Source organism: Falco cherrug, chromosome 5, assembly GCF_023634085.1.
Source record: "Falco cherrug isolate bFalChe1 chromosome 5, bFalChe1.pri, whole genome shotgun sequence".
NCBI lineage: Eukaryota > Metazoa > Chordata > Aves > Falconiformes > Falconidae > Falco > Falco cherrug.
In genome coordinates, this window is record NC_073701.1 from 22,460,736 (window position 1) to 22,483,529 (window position 22,794).

At 42.4% G+C, this 22,794-nt stretch overlaps 2 protein-coding genes across 17 annotated transcripts in view; one reads left to right on the forward strand and one right to left on the reverse strand.

Annotated features, from left to right (window-relative positions):
• Nucleotides 1-1,097: 1,097 nt before the first annotated feature.
• Nucleotides 1,098-10,357, forward strand: LOC102053012 (aldo-keto reductase family 1 member B1-like). Its single transcript, XM_055710923.1, has 10 exons — nt 1,098-1,237; nt 2,004-2,171; nt 3,232-3,348; nt 4,025-4,102; nt 4,995-5,117; nt 6,876-6,982; nt 7,184-7,265; nt 8,386-8,469; nt 9,359-9,441; nt 9,775-10,357. Exons 1-10 carry the CDS (start codon nt 1,169-1,171, stop codon nt 9,815-9,817), a joined length of 954 nt encoding a protein of 317 aa, XP_055566898.1. The 5' UTR covers nt 1,098-1,168; the 3' UTR covers nt 9,818-10,357.
• Nucleotides 10,358-11,892: 1,535 nt separating this feature from the next.
• Nucleotides 11,893-22,794, reverse strand: part of CALD1 (caldesmon 1) — a 202,827-nt gene continuing 191,925 nt past the window's right edge. For 13 of the 16 annotated variants that reach the window (XM_027807567.2, XM_055710913.1, XM_055710922.1 and 10 more), the window contains 5 exons: nt 21,984-22,121; nt 20,910-21,002; nt 15,459-15,539; nt 15,101-15,134; nt 11,893-13,567 (listed from right to left, as the gene is read on the reverse strand). In XM_027807567.2, the coding sequence (XP_027663368.2) occupies nt 13,536-13,567; nt 15,101-15,134; nt 15,459-15,539; nt 20,910-21,002; nt 21,984-22,121 (378 nt within the window). In that variant the 3' untranslated portion in view covers nt 11,893-13,535. Of the gene's footprint in view, nt 13,568-15,100; nt 15,135-15,458; nt 15,540-16,967; nt 17,056-20,909; nt 21,003-21,983; nt 22,122-22,794 lie in introns of those variants that run through there. The other 3 variants (XM_027807571.2, XM_027807573.2, XR_008732325.1) reach the window with 2 other exon arrangements.

The window sequence follows — 22,794 nt, forward strand, 5'->3', positions numbered from 1 at the left end:
ACTGGTAGTCAGGGGTCAATAGCGAGCAAGGAGGAGTTTACAGCAATATAAGCAGAAGAAAAAAGAAGACTCAAGAAACAGAGACTCCTTACTCTAAGAAACACAAAGCCCAGGCTCTGTGATATGTGAGATGCCTGAGGGGAGGTTGTGGAGATTACATCAAGATTCCTAATGTGAAACACCTTTTCCTTGAGACAACTGTCAGTTAAGGACCTCTCAGGCCCCCAGCTCTTGATTTCTGAGGCACTCTGTTCCTATAAAACGTCCCACAGATTTTAAGTGTCAGCTCTCTGAGTGCATTTTGACCCCAAATAAAAAGCAGAGGGGTTATTTGTACTAAAGCACTACTTGCAGAGAAGCTGGGATCACAAATCCCTTTTGCAGCCTCCAGCTCTCTACTGATGCTGGCTGACATTTCGATTGAGCACAGGGGACTGATGCCTTCACACAGACTGACACGACCGTCCTGTGGGGAGCACGATGGGAGCTCACCCCCCTGCAAGGACAGGGAATGTGGAATCTATGTAAAGGTAAGACCACATTCCTTTTTTAACGAATTCCTCTGCAAACAGCAGGTGAGCCTAGTATTTTCTAGGGTAAAAGATGGACATTTCAGTCCATTTGTCACAACTTGAGAGTACCAGGACAGCCATCAACACCCCTGGCAACTCATCGACACCTCGGACACCCACTGCCCCACGCAGCAATTCTCTCCCCGCAGAACTGGCCGGTCCATCACTAAGGCATTCGGGTTTAGTTTGCTCAACCCCGGAACAAAGCACCAACCAGGCACATCTCCGCAGCGCCAGGCCTCTGCAGCCGGCCAGCACCTCAGACTCACGGGCAGCCATGCCTCACACGGCGGGCACCGCGGCGGGGCCGGCAGGGAGGTGCGGGGCGGCGGGACGGACCGGCAGGGAGGTGCGGGGCGGCGGGAGGGACCGAGCGGGAGGTGCAGGGGGGGCCCGGGAGGGACCGGCAGGGAGGTGCGGGGGGGCCGGGAGGGAAGTGCGAGGCGGCCCGGGAGGGACCGGGAGGGAGGTGCGGGGGGGGCCGGGAGGGACCGGCAGGGAGGTGCGGGGCGGCGGGCGGGGGCCGAGGCGGGGCGGGCCGGCGCCTTAAAGCGCCCTCGGGCCGCCGCGGGCGGGCACTGGGACAGCAGCACGCCATGGCGAGCCCCTTCGTAGAGCTGAGCAACAAGATGAAGATGCCAGCCCTGGGGCTGGGCACTTGGCAGGTACCGGGCGGGCCGGCGGGCGCTGTGAAGACGAAAGGGGAGCGGGAGGGGAAGAGCCGCGACCGAAGCCGGGGCTGCGGCGGCGCCGGCAGCCGCGTCCTGCGTGGGGCCGGGCGGGCGGTCTCGCTTGTGTAACCCGGCCGGCTGCCAGGCGGCGGGGGCGGGGGGGGGTGGGGAGAAGAGGGCTCTGGGAGCAAGAAGCAAAGGAAAAACGGAAAACCCCCTCCAAAAAAAAAACAAAAACAAAACCCAAACAACCAAAACAGGGGCTAAGGAAGGTAGAGGGAGGGGAAAAAATACAAACAAGCAAAAAAAAAAAAAAATTAAAGGAGGGGACGCATAACAAGAACCCAACGAAAAAAAAGAACCAACACCAGGTTGCGCAAGGCTGCCCGGCCCGGCGCTCGCAGCAGCGGTCCTTGGATGCGGCCGCCCCGCGGCGCTGAGCGGTCTGTGGGAAGGGCCGGGGGTGAGCGGGCACACCGCTTGGGCGGCTCTGGGAGCAGGGAGGGGGGATGGCGGTGGGCATTGCGCTGCTGGAAAGGGCAGAGTCAAAGTGTGTTGCAGAAACTGGCTCCTTTCTGCTCTGTGCCCTTTCCCTACAAAACCGCTGTTTCCCTGGAAAGTGGAAGCTCGGTTTAAATGCAGGTGACAAGGGAACTGCAGCAGCAGCAGCTGGAAATGGTGACTTTGTGGAGCTATCACAGCAGCAAGTGCTGGCAGAAGGTCTTGGAAGAGTTCCTGGTTTGACTGTGTTTGCTTTCAGGCTCCTCCAGGAAAGGTGGAAGAGGTGGTGAAGTTTGCTATTGATACCGGCTACCGCCTCTTTGACTGTGCCTATTTCTATCAGAATGAAAATGAAATAGGCAATGCAATCCAGCAGAAGATCAAGGAGGGGGCTGTGAAACGGGAAGAACTCTTCATTGTCACAAAGGTACAGGGCCACAGGATTTTGGGGGCATTTAATTTTTCTCAAAGGGAAACTCTTGTTCCATCCGTCAAGTAACATAAGGACCTATTCCCTTCTCTGACACTCACTTCACAGTTGTCTTGTGTGTTATAAATGCCATTCTTTATTTGCAGTTCAGACTGAGCTCTGTCAGGGACCATGGACAAGTTTGGAAAGGTAGCATGGCTGCTGCTGATCTAATAATTTCCTTGCATCTATTAAGTCAATTACACTGAAGGTTCATTTGCACACACCTTAGAGAGATTAGAAAAAAAAAGACAAGATAGTTGTCTGAATTCAAAGGTGCTGTGCAGCTTACCGGTGTGCTTGGCGTGTGAAAGTGGTGTCACGTACAAAATGTAAGCCTGAAAGGGAATAGAAATTAAAGCAGGGGACTTCAGTCTGAAGTATATTATGTGTATTTTCTCCCTGCTGTTATCTCATCCGCTTGTGTCAGCAATGCTCTTTACCAAAAAGTAAAAACACTTCAACTAAAAAACTTAGGCCTTGGGTTTTTCACCAGCAAAGCCAGAAAACATTGAGTATAACTAAGCTTTTTCACATACTCTTTCTTTTTGTTAAAGAACAGGTTTTAATTTGAACTATACTTACAAGTTCTTCTATTTAAATGACTTGAATTTTCATTTCAAAAGCGAAGTAAAATTGCTAACTGTGGCCAGTTAAAAGGGACAGGAGGGGGGTAGCTTTGAGCTGCTCAAGACTCAAAACTTAGGCTGGAAAAAAAAAGAATTTTGACATTGACAGCTCTGCTTTGTCAAATATATCTGGCAGAGTGTTAAATTTATTTCTGAGAATCTCTTTTCATGAGTAGGAATACTGACCATTCACCTTCATGACTGACTCCTCTATTTGTGGTATGTTTGTCCTACCTTATCATTAAAATATTGGCATCATTGTCTTCAGCATGCACTGAGGGGGTGTGGAGGGAATTGGTCCTCCCAGACTGCCAAGGGAGAAGTTTCTGTCCCTTGGTCTGAACCATGGAAGCTGTATAGTAAAAGTTGGGCTTGGTTTCTTCCCACAGTTGTGGAACACGTTTCATGAGAGATCCTTGGTTAAGGTAGCATGCAAGAAGAGCCTCACTGCGCTGCAACTAGACTACCTTGACCTCTACCTGATACACTTCCCTATGGGATTCAAGGTAGTCCTGCTCTACATCCTTCTTTTCCTTACCTGGCTAGAAACATGGTGCATTCTCTTATCTGCGCTGTGACTGTCTTCATTGTGCAGCTGGGATATGCTGTAGTTCATTTGAATTTGGTGGTAGCAAGCACTCAGTCCCTTAACTAGTAGTGGTATGTTTTAGCATGTGAATCTGGCTGTTGGAGTAAGGCAGTCAAAGCCGTGAACGCTGCTGAAGAGCCCCTGGGTCTTCAGGGAAACTATAACTGAACACAGGATGGTGCAGTCCAGGATTGTGGCTGCCTGCTGGGCCAGAACATTGTGGACATCTTGAGTTTTGAAAATGTTGGCTTGATGTGGACCAATGAACGGTGAAAAATGAAGCACAGCACGGAAGGAACATGCCTCTTTTCCCCCCAGCCTACACCTGTGTAAAATAAACCCTAGAATAAAGGTGGTGAGGGGGGACATCTGTTCCCTTCTGTTAATAATCCCCACTTTTGGCACGCAGTGATTAATTTCTAGAAGTATGGCCCTTGTCCAAAAGAGAATACTAATGAACATGCATAATTTCCAGTTATGTTTAAATAACCTGCTAGCTTGCTGCCTATAAATCCAGTCAGAAGTGCTAGTAAACAGCAGGAAATTCGACTCTTAAAAAAAAAGTCTGTGTATTATCTGCCTTGAAATAACAGGCTGGTGAAGAGCTGCATCCTGTGGATGACAACGGTATGATTATCCCCAGTGACACAGATTTTCTGGACACATGGGAGGTAAGTTAGTGTTTGTTCTTTAGAGCCGGTGTCAGCACTAAAGATGGAGCAGAGATCTGTGTGCAAGATGAAATGAAGGGATAGGTTTGGGTGCAGAGGATAGTCACAACATTGTATTTTGTGACCAGAACAAGCAAGGCTGCTGCTACTTCTTGTTTTGGGGAGCAAGAGGGGAATGTTTTAAGACTAAAGGGGAGGAAGCTATCAACACAATACTGTAGGTGCTGTCACTAAAATAATATTTGAATCCACATAATTATAGAACCAAAGCATAGATTAATCCAGATGTGGCTGTTACTTTACTGGGTGTTTCACACAGATAGGGAATTCTCACACTTTTCAGCATTGGGCATCAGCATCACAGGCTGTCCTTCAGTCCTCTTTTTCCTCATGGACTGAGAGGATTCAAGGTCTGCTTTTACTACCTGCACCTCCATGGTGCTGCAGCTCTGGGAATTAAGGTTTTTCTACAATATCAGATTACAGATGCAAGAAAGTATTTGCAGGTAATTGAGTTTAAGGTAGCATCCTTGGCTGTATTCTTCCAACTAAAGAGGTAGTGTGCAGGCAGGGGAGGAGGTGGAAGGGTGTTCCTTGGGTTTTTATCTCTGGTAAAATGACCCCCAAAGAAGCCAAAGTAAAAGAACTTTGCTTTCCACTACAAAAAGGTTGGCCAAGCCATTCTTCTTATATTACTTTCCCATCTGCAATGGGACATATAAAGCAGATACAGATAGTACAAGTTGTAAAGATTATTTTTTATATTATTTCAGATAGTTATTTAATCTAGTGTGAGTTGTTTGCTGGTTTACGCTATTTTATTTCCCTAAAGCTAGTGATAGTTGACAGCAATACCACCTCATAACATACATTGGTTGTCCTTACTCGTTAGGCCATGGAAGAGCTGGTGGACTGCGGTCTGGTAAAAGCCATTGGTATTTCCAACTTTAACCATGAGCAGATTGAGAGAATCTTAAACAAGCCGGGACTGAAATACAAGCCAGTAAATAATCAAGTAAGACTTTTATTTCTACTGATGTCAGCTAACCTTGGAATATTCCTAAATACATTTGTACTATACTTCAGCTCTAAAACTGACTTTTGCCATGACCTTTAAATATTTTTGGTGCCATGAAAAGATCTCGCAAAGCACTAGGTATCTCTGGTTGTCTGAAAGACCCTTCAGATCAGTGCTGCCTGTGATAATGCAAGGCTTTGGTGTGGTGTCAGTCTTGATGGTTTTTAGCTGACAGGTATCTCAGCAGAAGAACTTTTGTTAGGCTTGTGTGTATATAATGCAGTGGAGATTTGAGAGCAATATCATACAAATCAGTGTGGATTCTACATATCACAGTAATATGAAACAGATGAGAATATTTCATTTTTAGACGTTGGAAAACAGCAAAAATACCCGTGACTTTGCAACTTTCTGCTACACCTCCTCTTTCATACTCCAAAGTACTGCTTGGACTTGGATGTCACAGCTGAAGTTGCCATGGCCTATTTCTTCCAGCCCTGGATAACCAGCAAAACCTCTGCCACGAGCTACTGCACAGGCATGGGAATGTACAGGAATGCTCAAAGCCATTCACTGGATTTTTTTATTTTTCAATGTAAGCCATTTCACTGAACTCCTTTCTATAAAGGAGGGTTGAAGGATACAATTATATACAAATTCTCACCACATACTTCATGAATGAAATCACCAGGACAGTAGAGGTGTTGAGACCTTTCTTCCATATGCAACGACTTTGCGCTTGGCCGAGAGTGCTGAATGTCCATCTCTGCCAGCTTGAGAATATCCAGGGAAATGCCCACACTGGGTCCTGTGCAGGTGTAGTGCCGCCTGTACTGCGGTGCTGGGCTTGGGGCTAGCATGTGCACTGGCCAGGCCTAGCACAAGGGGAACATAGGACTTGGAAGTATTTTTATTGGGGTTTATGAAGTTCTGGTGGGGATGAACCCAACTACCCCCACATTAAAAGCCATACCAACTTCAGCAGTTTATAAAGAACTTCAGTCTTTGACTCTAGCTTGCTTCTCCATGGGTGTGCCTGTGCCACACAGTCATAACAGTAGTTGCCTAATCTAGCTTAGGTCTAAATAAACTACTGCACATAGATTTCATGTCACCATGCTTGGTAGCAAAACTATAGTATTTAGAAACAGCTGAGTATGTGCATGGTGCCATGTTATGCAATGTAGACGTACCCCTGTGGTCACACTATGGCTTGTGGCAAGTTGAGCAGCATCCCTCTGTAGGCTCCCATGTCCAGTTAAAGGACATCTTGTCTGAATGGCAGGTCACAACGTGATCTGAGCTAACCTAGGGAAGTTCATCTCCCCAGGCTAGTTCAGGAATCTGAGAGACAACTTGAGGAGAGGTTGGGTGACTTGGAGCAGAAACTAAACTTCAGGTATTCTGAGCTGCCCCTCTGAAGATGCAATCCTGCTCTGCACTAGTCCAGGAAAACTGATTTTTCCCCGCACTAGTCCAGGAAAACTGATTTTTCCCCAATTCCAACACAGATGGCACTTTCACTCTTCTCATCTATTTCGCACTGTCTTAATATGTAGCATGATGAAGCCCTATTCACTGTGCTAGGCCTCTAGATACTGCTGTGACATTAATACGTTTTTTGTAAGATAGATTTTAGTCATGATATTGGGAGTCTTTTCTTCACATTTTCTGTGACCCAAGAGGAATTAAAATGTCACGCTCTGGAGCCCAGTGCAGTTTGCTTCTGTATCAACCATGTTTCTGTGTTTGCAGATTGAATGTCATCCATACCTAACCCAGGAAAAGTTGATCAAGTACTGTCAATCCAAAGGGATTGCTGTGACTGCGTACAGCCCCCTTGGCTCTCCTAACCGCCCCTGGTAAGAAAGCACGGCAGGTAAGAAAGCATTGCAGCCTCTCTGCACTCGAAACAATGCATTTGCAACTTGAATCTTTGAGGCAGATGACGTACACTGAGAAAAGTGCTGTTGTTTTGTTGCAGATTATTTCATGCAAAATGCCAGGATTCCTGCAGGGAAGCTGTTAACTGCCATCAATATCCTAGCTTTTGTTTTTAATAGGGCCAAGCCAGGGGAACCTGTGCTACTGGATGATCCCAGGATTAAAGAGATTGCAGTTAGACATCATAAAACCCCTGCCCAGGTAAGTGGGGTTGTCAAGGCAAACTATTCTTCCTCTTCAGACATTTTCACAGGCCCGTAGCTAGCCTTAGCAGATGTGGCCTTCTCTAGAGATACAGCATAGGGGGGCTGAACTGCACTTGACTCTTGATACTGCCCCAGTTATTACCTGATAATTTATATGAATGCTGGTATTTTCTAAGCGGTCTTGAGTACTGAGTTTAGGGCGGCAGCGGGAGCTGATCAGCAGTGATACATGCTTACCTTTGGTGTTCACCTTCCTAGGGACGTTTCCTCTGCTCCCAGAGAGAAGTGCTTGCTCCTGGAGAACCCCTCTCCTCTGAGATTTACTTACAAATCATCAAACCAACTTGTTAGTTCTTTTACTAGCTAAGCTGTTCTTCAGAGAAGTCCTGTAACTTGTGGACTTACTTGATTGCTCCCTGTTTGCTCATGTTCATGAAGAATCATTGAAAGCTGCTTGATTATTCGAGGGTTTTTTCTCTTTATCAGTTGCTTGGTAACACAAATGAGTTCATGCCCAGGTTGTACAGAAACTGCGCTTCAGACAAACCAACATGTTCACAAGCAATCAAACACTGTCGTATTTTAAGATGGGCAGAGCAGGATACAAAACTGTATATAACAGTCCTCTTTTGAAAGGGGGGACAACACAGATTTTGAAATCTATAAATATAAATAAATATGTTTTTCCTTTTAAGGACTTCAAAAAGCTTAACCTGGGCGAGGTACTTACCTGTGAGCCTGAAATAATCTGCAGTATTGTTATGCTCATTTGGTCTGACCACATATATAATGCAAACCAGAAGCATCATCATTTCCCATACACACACCCAAAATGAAAACAAAACAAATCTTGGAGAAGCCAATATGTAGAAACAACATAGGCTAGAAACAATTATAGTTTGTCAGTAGACTGAATGCAAATGCTGGCACATCAAACCCCTGTGTGCAAACTAGTAGAGTCTTTGAAAGAGTGAATGTGGTCGTAGACAAAGAAATTAATTTGTGCAAGGGGGGGGGGGGGGGGGGGCATAAAAAAGGGGCAAGAGAACACAAAAATACATTTGAACAGATTTGTTGGTACCCCTGTGTTCATGCTCCTCCTTGCCTTTTCCCAGATTCTGATCCGGTTTCTTATCCAAAGAGATGTGATTGTCATTCCCAAGTCTGACAAACCACAGCGTGTTGAGGAAAACATCAAGGTAAAGTTTCCGTTGGGACTGCTCCTACCTTTTTACACAGAATAGGCACCCACACCCATGTCTCTTCCATGTTTCTAAGCAGCATTGAAAGGGCAGCACAGAGATATAAAGACAGGAGCTCAGCACTACCTAACCATCCGCACTGTTTCTCTGGGGAAAAGCATTATGTTTTTGCCAGGAGAGAAATGGGTTACACCGGGGTGGTCTGAGCTCTGCTGCCCTGGAGTGGGAATCCCCGTTTTAGATCTCCCCTCTGGGAGATGCTTAGTGAGCCCCTCTTTAGGGTGTAAAGGAACAGCTTTCAAACACCAGACCAGTTATAATTTATGTCTCTGAGGCTCTGGTTCCCCTTGGCAGGGAGGTTCAGCTGGATGCTTACTCGTAACGCATGGCATCTTAGGTGATAACGTCTCTGTGCTACCTTCAATTCATGCTGCCTGTTTCTCCTATGAACTGGCAAGAATTCTTACATGATTGATTAACTGAGAACTGTGTGCAGTTGGTACCCAGTACTCCTCTGTTGTAGCAGAAATATTTACTGCTAGTTCCAGTATCTGTGATGCATCAAGTAATCCATCCTTAGCACCTTAAAGTCTTCTATGGTGTTACAGCAGAAACTGCGGTGGTGCTGCATTCAGCCACCCAGAACTGACTGTAAGACATTGCTATGAACAGCACCTCGGAGAGAAAAGGACTGTCTTGATTTACTTCAAGGGTAAATTGGTATTTGGCTGAGAAATAAGAACACTTCTTAACTATGCTTAGTGTGGATGCAGTATGTTCCTAACTCAAGTCATAAATGCATGAAGCACACTTAGTAGCTACTCACACTCGTGAACCTAAGTAAAAAGGCTTTGTTGGGGTTTGGGGCATTTTTTCCCCCTGCTAGGTGTTTGACTTTGAACTGTCTGAAAAGGAGATGGATGTCATCATGAGCTTTAACAGGAACTGGAGGGCAGTCCCAGTGCTCCGGTATGTTCCTTATTGACCACTAGGCCTACCTCTATCTGTGCTTTCATCCCCTATGTCTTGAAAACATACATGAGCACAACCAGGGAGAGCTCATATCTTAAACCCTGGACCCCAGGTAATGAAACGTGTCCAGGAACTGATGCTGGGAGGGAAATTCATTCAGGGCATTCCCTTCAGCATCTTGGCGTGGCATGTGCTTGCTCACAAGCCTGTGTTCAAATTAATGACACCAGCAAAGCTTGAATACATTGGCAGTGGGGGAGGGAGACTGCAGTAGGGAAATGCAGCTGAAGATACTTTCTGCACTACTTAACTGGTTCTTTCTCTTTTCAGAGCTGTCAATCACAAGGATTACCCATTCAAAGCAGAGTATTAGTGCCAGTGGTTTCTGCAAGACCTCCATGTAACTCCTTCCATAACTCCTTCCAGATTAGAAGATGTAGCTTGGTCTTGATTTCTTCTTCTGTACTTGACAATCATTACCAGCAGTTACTTGTCATCCTTTTTTAGGAGACCACTAGCTGGTATAAAAACGCATCAATAGGGATGGGTCTTTTGTAAAGACTGTTAGCAGACATCTGATTTTGATTAATAGTAAAAAGACAATGTCTCTTCATTTCCTCTTTTCCTTGTCTTACTTAAAGACGTGTTTAAAAAACTCTGGTTACTTACAGGCTTGATATTTTTTTTTAATTAATATGTTTTTTCCAGTGTGGTCAGGCCTACTGGCTCATGAGTTGCTGTTAAGGAATGTTCTCTTTAATTACTTTGCTTTTTACATAGTTGTGATTTTTATAGTGTGAAAATCTAATGCTTAAAAAAAATTATATGAATAGTTTGAGTATCAACAAAACTGTGTTATTATTAATCTTATGTAGTGCTTAGATTGTTTCATAAAATGAGTTTTAAAAACATGCCTGAAGTCTGGGATTTTTTTTTTAATATTAATACAGATAAAAATGAGCTTCTCCAAGTCCAATACAAGGACAATACATAGAGACTACTTTGTGGCTTAAGCATCAAAAAGGATTATGCTCTAGCTAGAACCTAAAGAACAAAGTTGTTTCTGGTACCTCATGTAGTCCTCCCTCTGAACATGAGCTAGAAATTGAATTCATGTGATTAAGCGGTGAAAAGTTGAAGACAACATTATATGCAATGATAACACACATCAAAATCTGCATGTGAACATAAGGGCTGTGTACACCAGACCAACTTGCTCCGGAAGTCTCAAACACAAAATCAGATTTTTGTACCTTTGCTGGCAGCATTCAGAACAATATATCCAGACAGGGGTTGGCTTTATCTAAAATACCAAAGCAAAGCCTGAGGTAGACACACAACTGCTTTAAAGTGTTTTCAGGTAGATGGTGCCAGGCTAAAGTAAAGGCAGGCTTGAATAAGGCTGTTTTGTGGTATTCTGCACACTGATGAGAAAAGTCTGGCTATGATGCTGAGTGAGCTGCAGGAAAGCATGATCAGAAATTAAGGTGACAATCTGGTATTATCCGAAAAATCATCACCTCATAATGGTATAGAAATGCCAGAAAAATTTGCGGCACTGCTTAATCAGCCGCCGGGATTTGTCTTCGGTGAATTCTGCCAGGAGGTGGTGCCAGCTGGTGGGAACAAGCTGCTTTACAGTATTTCCTAAAAGTAACACCGATTGTGCCCAGCAACTTGCATGCCCTCAGAAAAGGCAATAACCAGGAGAAAAAGAAACTTACCTACATCAACAAGGAAAAGTGACACTTCAGCAAAGCTTGCAGAGAACTGTAGCAATGTACTTTGTCAGTGCAAGGCGGAACAGGCACATGTTCCAGCATACAAACTGTTTTCAGGTTAAATTAGGCAGCATTTGATTATTCCTCCCCCAGCAGTTCAGAGAGCTGTGCTCGCTGCGGCCTTCCCATTGCTTCCCGTGGAGCTGGCAGGAGCCCGGGGGGCCTCTTTGGGATGACCATGACCTGGTTAGAGCAGCGTATGACATGCTGTGCTGCTGCTAGAGCAAGAATGGAGGAGATGACAGGAGAACGATGGGAGAGCCAGCAGCTCCCCCGCCTTGGTCCCTGTGATGATCCAAGCCTGGAAGCACATCCCACTGAGGGGAAACACGATGGCTCTCACACAGAAAATATTTTTCAGAGCAGTTAAGCAGACGGCTGTACTGCTAGGTCAGAACCTACTTGGCTGAGCATGCTGACTTCTGGATGATGCACAGCTCCTGCCTTGTACTGATAGACATGACAATTAAGACTTCTTTTTCTCTCCCCTTGAGAGTATCTAGATGAAAACTGCTGATTTTACAGCTTCTCTATCCGCTGATGGATAGCACATCAAGAGAGACATTTTCCGAGCTTCTTTGCAATGACATGTTATCTTACACAGCCTTAGTACGATTCCTATCCCAGTTATAACTGACTCATTCCTACTCATTAACAAACAGGGGGCTGCTGATGGAAATATTCCATTTATTGTGGATGCAGTTTCAGAATACATTGTTTGAACAAATCGTTTTTATTGCAGCTATCGAATGTATTTGAAAGACTCAGAGGAGTGTTTACAAAACCCCCAAACAAAAAACACAACTCACAGACAATGTCAGGCACAGTTTCACCCCCTACAGATAACTACGTGCATCTCTACATGTAAACAAGATGTTTCAGCCAAGCAGGGGAGCTCATCTTTGGGTTGAAATATAACATTATTCTTCTTTAGAAAGAATCAGATGCTATAAGAGATGGAAGTGGTGAAAAGGGAGATCCTGGTAGTTCCGATGCACAACAAAGCTGTTAACAATGTGCTCTGGGGCTATTTCAGTTGCTCAGTTCATGCCACCCATACACTGTAGGATGTAAATGCTAAACTGTATGGCATGTAAATTCAAACCAAGCTGACGTCTTATAGCCATGTGTTTACTATATACAAATGAAAACATCTGTAAATAAGATACTCGGGAGAGAGAGTTAAAAAGAAGCACTATAAAGATAGAGCTTTACTTCATTTTCGGTGGATTTAGTGTACGGCACTGATGGATGGCAAGATTTAGTGTACAGTCATTTGAAACAAGCTCCAACTGTGTTTAGGGTTTTTTTTTTCTTTTTAATTATGGTAGTTTTATATAAATTAAACTACAATGCTTTATACAAGTGACCTATTTTTGACCCTCTATACCCTCACCTTTTCCTCTTTTAAAAACTATACTTTCTTTTTAATTACCCATTACTGGGCAACTGACATTTAAAATTTTTTAATACTTATCTCACCATACCTCTAATGGCAATTATGAAATCATACTATAGAAAAGTGTGTGATTTTGTCTTTATTTTTTAAGCTGTGATATTGGCTAATTATGTATGTTTATTACTAAATATAATACTTTAGCACGTATTAAAGCATTCTACCATTAGTAGTGCCTTTAGGCTAAACTTTGTAAAGCTATGTGTGTATATAGTCTAAATTGCATTCAATCACTAGTCACTAACAACAAAAAGAAATATCAGTACCGCTGTCAGCTAACATAATTATCCAAATTTAGGTATTAACTTAAACTAGAATGGAAAAATTGGTATTTTTAAAAAAGTATAAAACAAAAATTAAAACACATTATTGATGCAGTATTTTTCATGACATGGGCAACTTACAGAAAATATTACATTGTCAACTAAAGATACTTCTTCCATGCCTTAGTCTAAAGTGCAGAAAGAAAGACTTCTGTATTACAAAAGTAACCATTGTTTTTATAGGTTTACTGCACACCTTTCTTAAGCAACTTCACTTTACATGCATTTTGGGTTGACCTCTTATGCCAGTTGAAATCACTGTTCAGATACATAGTTATGACTGTCAGTAGGAGAATCTATATATTTCACAGCATGGGTTTCTTTAGGAAGAAAGGTTCTTGTGCAAAGGCAGTACTATAATGATGAATGTCTAGGCTGATTATTAAATATAGTGCTAATATACATGGTTTTAACTGGGATAATGCAAAAAGACATTTTGGTAAATATAAATATAAAAAGAACAATTTAGCACTTTTTTCTTTTTTTTTTTTTTTTCCCCCAACTGATTGGTCCAGCATCTTTAGTGGCCTTCTACGGTTCTTTCTCAAATTGTCTCAAACCTGCTGAGAAAGAGAAAGATTAAAGATGGCTTGAAATAACCCAAACATATCTAAAACAGAGAAGGCATGGCTCGAGATTTAACAGCAAGTAGGAAGGCAGGACACAAGCTATATGCTGCTGTGCTTGTGTACTGGGATTGCTCTGCGGTGATCTCCAAGACAATAAGCAGGATTTCACCTCTCATCTCTTGACAGCCCCGGGAAGCAGCTCAGGAGCTTCCCACCCAGAAATGCAAGGTGTGCTGCACCCAGCGCTCCCCCCAGCCTCCTGTGGGTGGCTGCCATGCTAAGGCAGGCTGGGCCGCCTCCTGCAACCCCTCTGCTGAAGCCCCTATCTCGCTCAGCCTTAGGGGAGAAGCTTGGCGGTGTCCTGTGGGTGACAACACACGACTGCTAACACCTTCCATGGATGCCTAATGCTGACCGAGCCTGAAAATCCCTCTCCTAGCAGCTCAGCTTAAAAAAGGAGGAAGACCACTCCACGTTGCATGACTAAACTGATAAAAAAAGTTCACAGGCAAACCACACCTCTGGCTTCACATACAACTATGAAGAAAAATGTGTGCACATATTAATGTATAGAAAACAATTTTTTTTTCAATATTTGATTGCTTTATTCCTAGTGAGGGGTTGAGGGATGTTGCAAGGCATCTTTAAAGCTATTAAATTCATCAGTGAATTTGCATTCTTCCCCACTGGTCCCTATGCATGTAATTCCTTTAATTGCTTTTATTTGGAGTGGTTTAGATTAAAAGAAAAATTAAAAAAGCTAGAAGGGTAATTTTTCTGATTTCTTTCTAAACAACTAGGTTGTGTTTCACAAACTAGTAGTTTCAAAATGATAGTATGACGGTAATAAGACTTTTTTGTCTTGAGAAGACATCAATGCACAGCTGCAGCAAAAGCAGTGCTGCTGCTGAGGTGTGTTTGAACTCCAGTCCAGTCTGGGTATGCAGGAGCACGTGAGGATCACAACCAGCCAGAAGACTTACTTTTAAAAATCAGTGCTGCTGAATTTTCCTCAGGCTTCACCATTACCCTGTGACAGTGTTTAACATCAGATGCAGGGCTAGTTCTCAATAGTAGCGAAGTCTTCCATTTCTGCTCAAATAATGCTGCAACAGCCTCGCTTTTTGGGTTCTCCCTCTCTACTCATGAAAGGCATATTCATTGCCACTGCAGCCCTTTTAAAAAGCCTTTCCCAGATGCCTTGCATTTGCTGTAATTAGTTAAATGACCATCCCATTCCCCAGACCTCACCCAGTTTAATGATAGTCTCCAGCTACAGCAAACATGCTGCACGCATCAGTTGAACAAGGCTTTGCAAATGTGGCTGGAGCACTGCTAGTCCTTAGTCCCTCTAGAAAGATGATTTAGATTTATTTCTCAAACATTCCTGTTTTGATGATATCGTAAAGGAAGTGGGTTTTTTTCCATCAACATTAATGGTGTAGAATTTTAAAACACAGATATGCCTGTGCAAAAATGTGGCACTGTTTCTATTTAAGATGCAGGTGTATTATTAGAATTACTTACCATTAGCCTCTGATTTTTTCCCCATAGCTGATACCTGTTTGAAAAAGTAATAACCCATTACTAAAGTTGAATATGGGAAAACATAGCTTTTTATTATGGAAAAAAAACCAACCCCATGCAAAGGGCAGATTTCCATGTGCAACACAGCTCTGCCAAATACGAATATAAAAGTTGCACACTGCCCATAGCTTTCTGCACCTCATTGTACTTACTTTTATAGATAAAAAGGCAGATTAGTAACAAAAAACACATAAAGGCCTAATTTCAGCTGCCTGACTGTATAAGGGCAAACAGCACCTTCACCCTAGAAAGCCTCTCAGAGAGATACTATTCTTTCAACAACACACTGAAGTGTTACCTTAGAAGAAGAAGCTGTTTTTTCAACTGACTGCTTCTCCCAGAGATTACGTTTGCCGGATACGTCTCCTGGTTTTAAATCCTGTATTTTCAAAATAATGTCAGAGAACAGAAACCAACATTAGTTCAGGTTTATTTTAATTTGTTACAGAAAAGGTTAGAATGCGACTTCCTCATAAGAAAAACTGAGGAACATCCACCAGTGGCAAATGTTGCATTGTCTATCAATTATAAAGCTATTCAGAATGACACTTCACATAATGACTCCACACACAACACAAAATAATCCTGCTGCATCTATTTCGTATTGCACAGACTGGCCGTAACTTGGTACGTTAATCCCAGGGAGTACAGTGAGAATTTACTGTCCCATTGGGTTTTTAAGAAAGACAATTCCAACTTTTGTAGAAAAAAATATTTTTTCAGAAATAGTATTTCTGTTAGGGAGGAGTTCAAAAGTAGCTTGTCTCAGTTATTTTAGATCAGAGTCAAAATATTTAATTTAAAAAACTAAAAAACTAGAGCAGGACTTTAATACTATAGAAAATCAGATCCTCCTCTGCATTCTTAAATATAGGTTTGTGAATTTAACACTGTAGTTGTCCATATCCATTTGATTTTCCATTACATCCTTTAAAACCTTAGCATGTACTGATCAATAGCCCAACAGAAAAAAAAAAAAGGTGAGGTAAAGTCATTAAAAAAAAATAATAAAACCCTCTGAAAATGAATGTATATGGAAACTTTAAGAAAAAATCAATAAAAAAGTCAAGCTGCTTCTTGGGGGAAAGCAGGGCTACAAATCAAGGTAATATATGCTATATGCAATGCACCTGCTCAAGGACAGATGGATTGATATCTGCCTCCGTGATTGGCAAACAAAAGACTTGAAACAATTTTGGGCATAAGTACTCTCATTTTCAAAAACTGTCCAAGTCCTGCATGGTTTCCAGGATCTTGTTCTTGCCATCCATTAGATTCAGCACATAAGAATTTCAAACTCGGGATAGAAAAATGCCCAGTGATGAATGGAATTGTGATTTCTGGAAGACGTATTTGCACGCAACAGAGATGCTCTAGAACTGGTCATAATTTACAGCCAAAGAGGGTTGCTGATGGTTGTCGCCAAGTCAATTCTGTACCTCAAAAAAAGCAAGTTCAGCAGTAACAGAAGAAGGAAGGAGGAAAACAGCAAAATTGCAGTGGACCTTATCACAAAACCAATTTCATAATCCTGAAATCAGTTGGGATCTGTGATATAGGTTCACCACAAAACTAATTGTGATCTTTGCTCCTTCTACTTTTAATTGAATGTTGTTCCAAAAACCACAAGAATCTTGATGGTCACAAAAGCTTCAAATGATTATTTTGGTGTAATATGATGGGAGTATAAAGTTATTTGCTAACTAACAAATTCTAGGTTTCCCTATGATTTATTCTGGTAAAAAACGTAAAAATCACACATTACAGATGTATATCATTCTTCATAGTCAATTATAAACAGGTTTACCTGACAAACTTAGCAAACAGACCCACAAAGAAGACTAGGAGGAGGGCAGGTTCCTTCAAGCAGAGATATTGAAAGAAGAAAAAACAATCTATTGAGAAAGAAGGAAATTAAGACATAGATAGAAACAGTTGGCTGAGGGGAAAACAAGAGGTTAGTTTTATAATATCTAAAAGATGCAACTTAAAAAAAAAAATAAAAGAGAAGAAAAACTGGAGGCAGATTCCGTACCGGTTTTCAGCAGTTGTGATTAAATACAGTGACTAAATGATGACTTTTGTTTTCATATTCATAGAATCATAGAATCATGGAATGGTGTGGGTTGGAAGGGACCTTACAGATCACCTAATTCCACCCCCCCTGCCATGGGCAGGGACACCTTCCACTAGACCAGGTTGCTCAGAGCCCCATCCAACCTGGCCTTGAGCGCTTCCAGGGATGGGGCATCCACAGCTTCTCTGGGCAACCTGTTCCTGTGCCTCACCACCCTCACAGTGGAGAATTTCTTCCTTTATACCTAAGCTAAATCTACCCTCTTTCAGCTTAAAGCTATTCCCCCTTGTTCTATCACTACGTGTCCTTGTAAAAGGTCCCTCTCCAGCTTCCTTGTAGACCTCCTTTAGGCACTGGAAGGTGCTCTAAGGTCTCCCCAGAGCCTTCTCTTTTCAAGGCTGAACAGCCCCGACTCTCTCAGCATGTCTTCATAGGAGAGATGCTCCAGCCCTATGATCATCTTTGTGGCCATTTGTCTAGTGCCATTTCAAGTGCCCTAGGGCTTCTAACACAGCCCCGTGGGGCTGGCAGATACTACACAGAATTCACAGAACACTCCGGACAGTAGCTGAAGATCAGGCACACTACCCTGGGGTGCCTCAGATAGCCTGTCTTTAGGCAAACGGACAAAGCTGCTGTAGAGCAGCATGCCATCCTCTCAAAGTCTAATGGCTCTTTAGATTCTGTGAAGTATTTTACTTGACCTCCAGCTGCTGCTCCAGAAAGGTGTTAATCTCTTACATATTCCTTGGCTTCCTGCAGACTTCAGATACTCCAGAGCATCTTACTCAGAACTAAACCCCAACACTTCAGTTATGACTGTTTATGCATCAGCATTGAGCTCCAGACGAAGACAACTAACTTTAGGTACGTTCATAGAGGTATCTAGGTGAGCCCTAGGCACTCCTGTTATAGTCAGTAGATAACTGGTAAACAGGAGTTGCTTCAGTTGTGTACAGAGCCACATCTAGTGTTATTTGAAATACCCACTAGTGTTCCAGCTCTTGCTCCAGAATAACGTGAGAATCCCACAGTGAAGCATCACATTTGCCAGAGCCACGTAAATTTTTCAAATACCCGAATGTGTTTCAGATAACAGTAGATTCTTAGATTTTAGCAAGCTGACAGCTAAACTATACACCCCATTCCCTCCACCCCACCCCCGCCCCTTGATGGCACTGACTAGGTTTCCATTAATTATAACGGAAATGCAGACAGCTATCATACCTGTAAATATGCTTATGTAGTCATGTATATTCAGTTGCCTCAATGGCAAACTGAATTCTACACTACAGAGAAGTATACAGTGAGAGGTGAATTTGAAAGGCTCAGAAAGGACACCAATACCATGTGCTTTATCCTACAGCAAAGTGCATTGATCCAGGATTGGCATGGTGATCACCAGCCTGCTCTTTTTGGACAACATTGAGGAAGTTTGAGACATTTATTAATGTGCCATTCTTTGTGCAGGATTAATCTCATCCAACCTGAGATGTGTACAGCACAACAGTCCCCATTTGAGATGGATGTCTGAATGCCATTTGTAATTGAGGGAGAGAAACATACACCTAATTTACATTTCCACTTTCAACATTAGATGATTTTTTTTCACCAATATTTCCTCATTTTAAATGATAAAGAGAGGCCATTTCTTCAGCTGATATATACTAGTTTATCACCAGTTACTCCTATGCTGATTCTAATATTCTTACATATGTAAATTTCTTCTGAGTTTCAGTATAAAACATACCATTAATCAAAATAAAATTTTTAGGGTTATTTCAGCATAAGATTTTTAGGATCATTCACAGCTCTACTTCCAAGGTAAGAAGGCACTTTGTCCTGAGACCAAAAAGACAAATAAATGACTTTGAGAAAAACATTTATAAAATGTCACTGTAATATTACATTTTTTATATGCTCTGTTGGAGTCACACCTTCATGTTAAATATACATAACTCAAGATATTCGTTAGTTCTCCCTGCAAAAGGGAGTTTTGAATCCAAAATCCATCCTCTGCAGTCCCTTATTCCATTGGAATCTGATCAATAGGCTGCTGAAGCATGTGTGGCCAGCTCTGCCCAGCTCCACCATTTGCAACCCACAGATCGGGGCACAACCCAGGGAAGTTTGCCTATAGTTAACAAGGAAAAAAGGGCCAGATATATGGGGAAGAATATCAGATCTTGGTCCACCAGGACTATCATGCTAGCCCCAAAGGCACAGTCACCTGTGATCTTAGGCATGCTTACGTGAACTATACAAGCTTTCAAACCACATGGCTGCATAATCAGTTGGCAGGGAAGAAACCACTGGCTGTTTTTGTGTAGTTTACTCTGAGCAGTTAAAAAAACCCCAAACCAACACCAGGATTTCAATTTCTCACTCGTTGCTTTTTTGTTTTGCAAATAAGAGTGCTTTACTGTTGAATGAAAGAGGAGAGAATGCCTGACTTTTCTACTGGTAGTAGTAGAACGCAGGCATACTATTTAGCTATGAGATTTTATTTAATCATCTGAGTGAACACTTACATACACAGAAAAATTGATTGAATTAACAAGGATAAGTCTGCTTAGCACTTGTATGGGCATCTCATAACCTGGAAATTGAAACCTTTTTAGTATTATCACTATATTCTAGCTATATTTGCATAACTTCTGAAGAGCCAAATTACTTCTTTTGGATATTAAAAAAAAAAAAAAAAAAAGTTGTTTTCTTTTTAGACTGGTTGATTCTGGCTGTGATGATGGTACACACAGGGTATCAACTGGGGTTACAGGTCTCATTGGGCCAACCAGGATATTTAAATGAGAGATAAATGATTCATGTCCATAAGGACACAACCTCCATGTAGCTATCACTAAATACTGACATTAGGGACAACGCTGCAAATTTCAAGCTCCATTTTGGGACAACCGAGATTGTGAACTGAGAATGTGTTTTTCAGGCTGAATCTTTTATAAAGGGCAAGTGGACTGGCAGTAGAACACTACACAAGTAGATGGGAAGAATCCAGTTCTTTAATAAAATCCTAAATTGCGTCATTAACACCACCAATGATGCCCTGCCATCCTCCAGTATGGACACCTACGGCTCCAGTTCCTCATCCATACCCTTCCCCAGCTCACTATCACCTGTTTCTGCTCCTTCCCACTTCCACACTGCTGCTTCCCACAATCCCAGCTTATTACTCTGACAGCATCTTCTGCTCTGATTCCTGCTTAAGTAATGGGCATGCTAAATGGCCTTCATTAGAAATGACATTTAGACTCTCAGAGGATTAAAGTATTTCAGTTGTGTTTAAAAATATACTTGGAAGATTTTTACAGGGCAAGAGCCAAAGCACAAGTGTTTCATCCAAGGTCTATGGCCATTAATTTCTAAATTAATGGTAAGGCTTTTACAGATGGTAAATTAATGTCCTTCTCTACCAGAGAAGCACTTCTGTGAGCACTGTATTTTTAGAGCACCCCTAAGCTTTAAGGTGAGAACTGCCCTGTTTCATCTCCCCTGTTTTCCGACTAGCCAGGAGTCAGCAGCCACAGGGCCTCTGTGAGCTGCCAAGAGAGGACAGGCAGCAAGGTTCCTCCAATGACCATTCAGTTGAGGAAGCACCTCTGGCCCGGGAGAGAATCCACCGACCAAAGAGATGGTTGTCCCAAGTTTACTTACGGAAGGTTTTGCAGGTGATTTGTTGCTCTCTGGGGTTTTAGTTAACCACTCATTGATACGACTGGAGACACCAACCTTCAGTCCAGCAGTTTCCTGCAAAATAATAAAATTTAATCAGAAGACTTTCAGAATAGCTTTTGCTGTATTTTCCATGGTTTAGATTTAAAAATAAAGCCAAGCCTGAGTTTAATATAGAGGTCCTCACTGAGACTATGGCTAGCTAAGAGTCATCCTGTGTGTGCTCTGAAGATATTGTCCCTATGGAGTACACAGTACTACTACCCTCTAGTTTTCATGAATTATAAATGTGGGCTGACCAAATCATATCCACTGTAGTGCTAACCCAGGAATAAATGTTATACTTAAACTTGCTGTTTCTGTCATAACCCCAGACCAACGGGAAAAAAGATCTTTAGCCTAGAAGAAGAGAGACCAGTCTAAGTCTACATTTTTGTTTCATTAAACTATTTTTTTTTCCAAAAAGTACATAACAGAGGAGTTAAGTGGCTTAAAATTTAAATCATTAAAATCAATCTTTAAAAGGTTAGAGCAAATTACTGAAATTTCATGGCTATCTGTAAAAACCTCCTTCAACTCATAGCTCAGATTTTTAGCTATGATGAATGCTCATCAACTCACATCAATTTCTAGAAAGGAAATGTTGCTTTAAGGTTTTACAAAAAGAATGTGTCTCAAAAATGCTTTAATGCATTATCTATAAAACATCATTATTATCTTGCCTGTTTAATCCTCCTCTGTGCCCCAAAAGAATCTTTCCCAATGCAAAGAATTTCTTTGTACATCACTTGAAGTACCCAGATACATTTGTCTAAGGAATCTGATGTGGCTCTGGAATGTCTCATAACATAGCTCAGTATGTCACTGAATTCTTCCATTATACTCAATATTGCAGCCACACAATTTTGTGAGTTTTCGAGGACTTCAGAGTCTTTTGGGACATTCTTCACCACTGATGTCAAGAGGAGCAGCCAGGCTTGCTCATAGGAACATGAATGGCAAGGTCAGGTCCGTAACATAATTCTTTATAATCACTATGTAAAATTAAACACATACCTTATTTGGTGTTCCTGTCCCAGAGGGTGATGAAAAAACATTCCCTTTCTCCCACATGCTTTTGATATTACGGACACCCTCAGCTGGAACTGGAAGGTCAGAGGCTGCTGGCTTAGCTGGTCTTGCAGCCTTGGTGCCCTGCAGAAGAATTGAGGCCAGTTGGCATTTGGCATTAAGAACTGGAGCTGCAGGATGGTTTGACTCTGGGGCAATGCTGAGGAATGCAGCAGCTGTAAGTGGTTTTAGCAATGATCACACAAAGAAGGAAAGGAGTACCCAGCTCAAGAGGTGCCACTAAGACTTTCCACCTTTTGATTTGCGGTTGCGCCCTTGACACGACTGGCGATGAAAACTGCAATCACTTAGATTTTTGCATTTGTTAGATTTCTAAAGCTCGTGGCAAACCACAGCTCTGCACATAACTGCTCCAAGGCTTGCATTTTTCCTCTTTCAAGTATTAGCACCTGCATCCTGTAAGCATGGCTCTTTCAGGGATACAGCTAAGGAAATCCTTATACAAAAGTAGGCGGAAAAGGCTGCCCTATCATTCAGCATCAGACTCTGCTTCATCTGTCCCAGAAAACAACCTCACAGCTCTGGATTCAAGCAATTACAGTATATTTGGAATGAGGTGTTCTTTAAAAGAGATGGGGATTGTTTGGGTATTTTTGCCAGCATGTGTTTTGCATGGTCACCAAAAACACTCCAGCTTACCAAACTGCTCCTGTTCCTTCTTTTCAAAATTCTTGTTCATTTTACCTGAGACAGATTTGAAGAGAATAGGAACCTGTACAAGCTGAGTCTTTGCCTC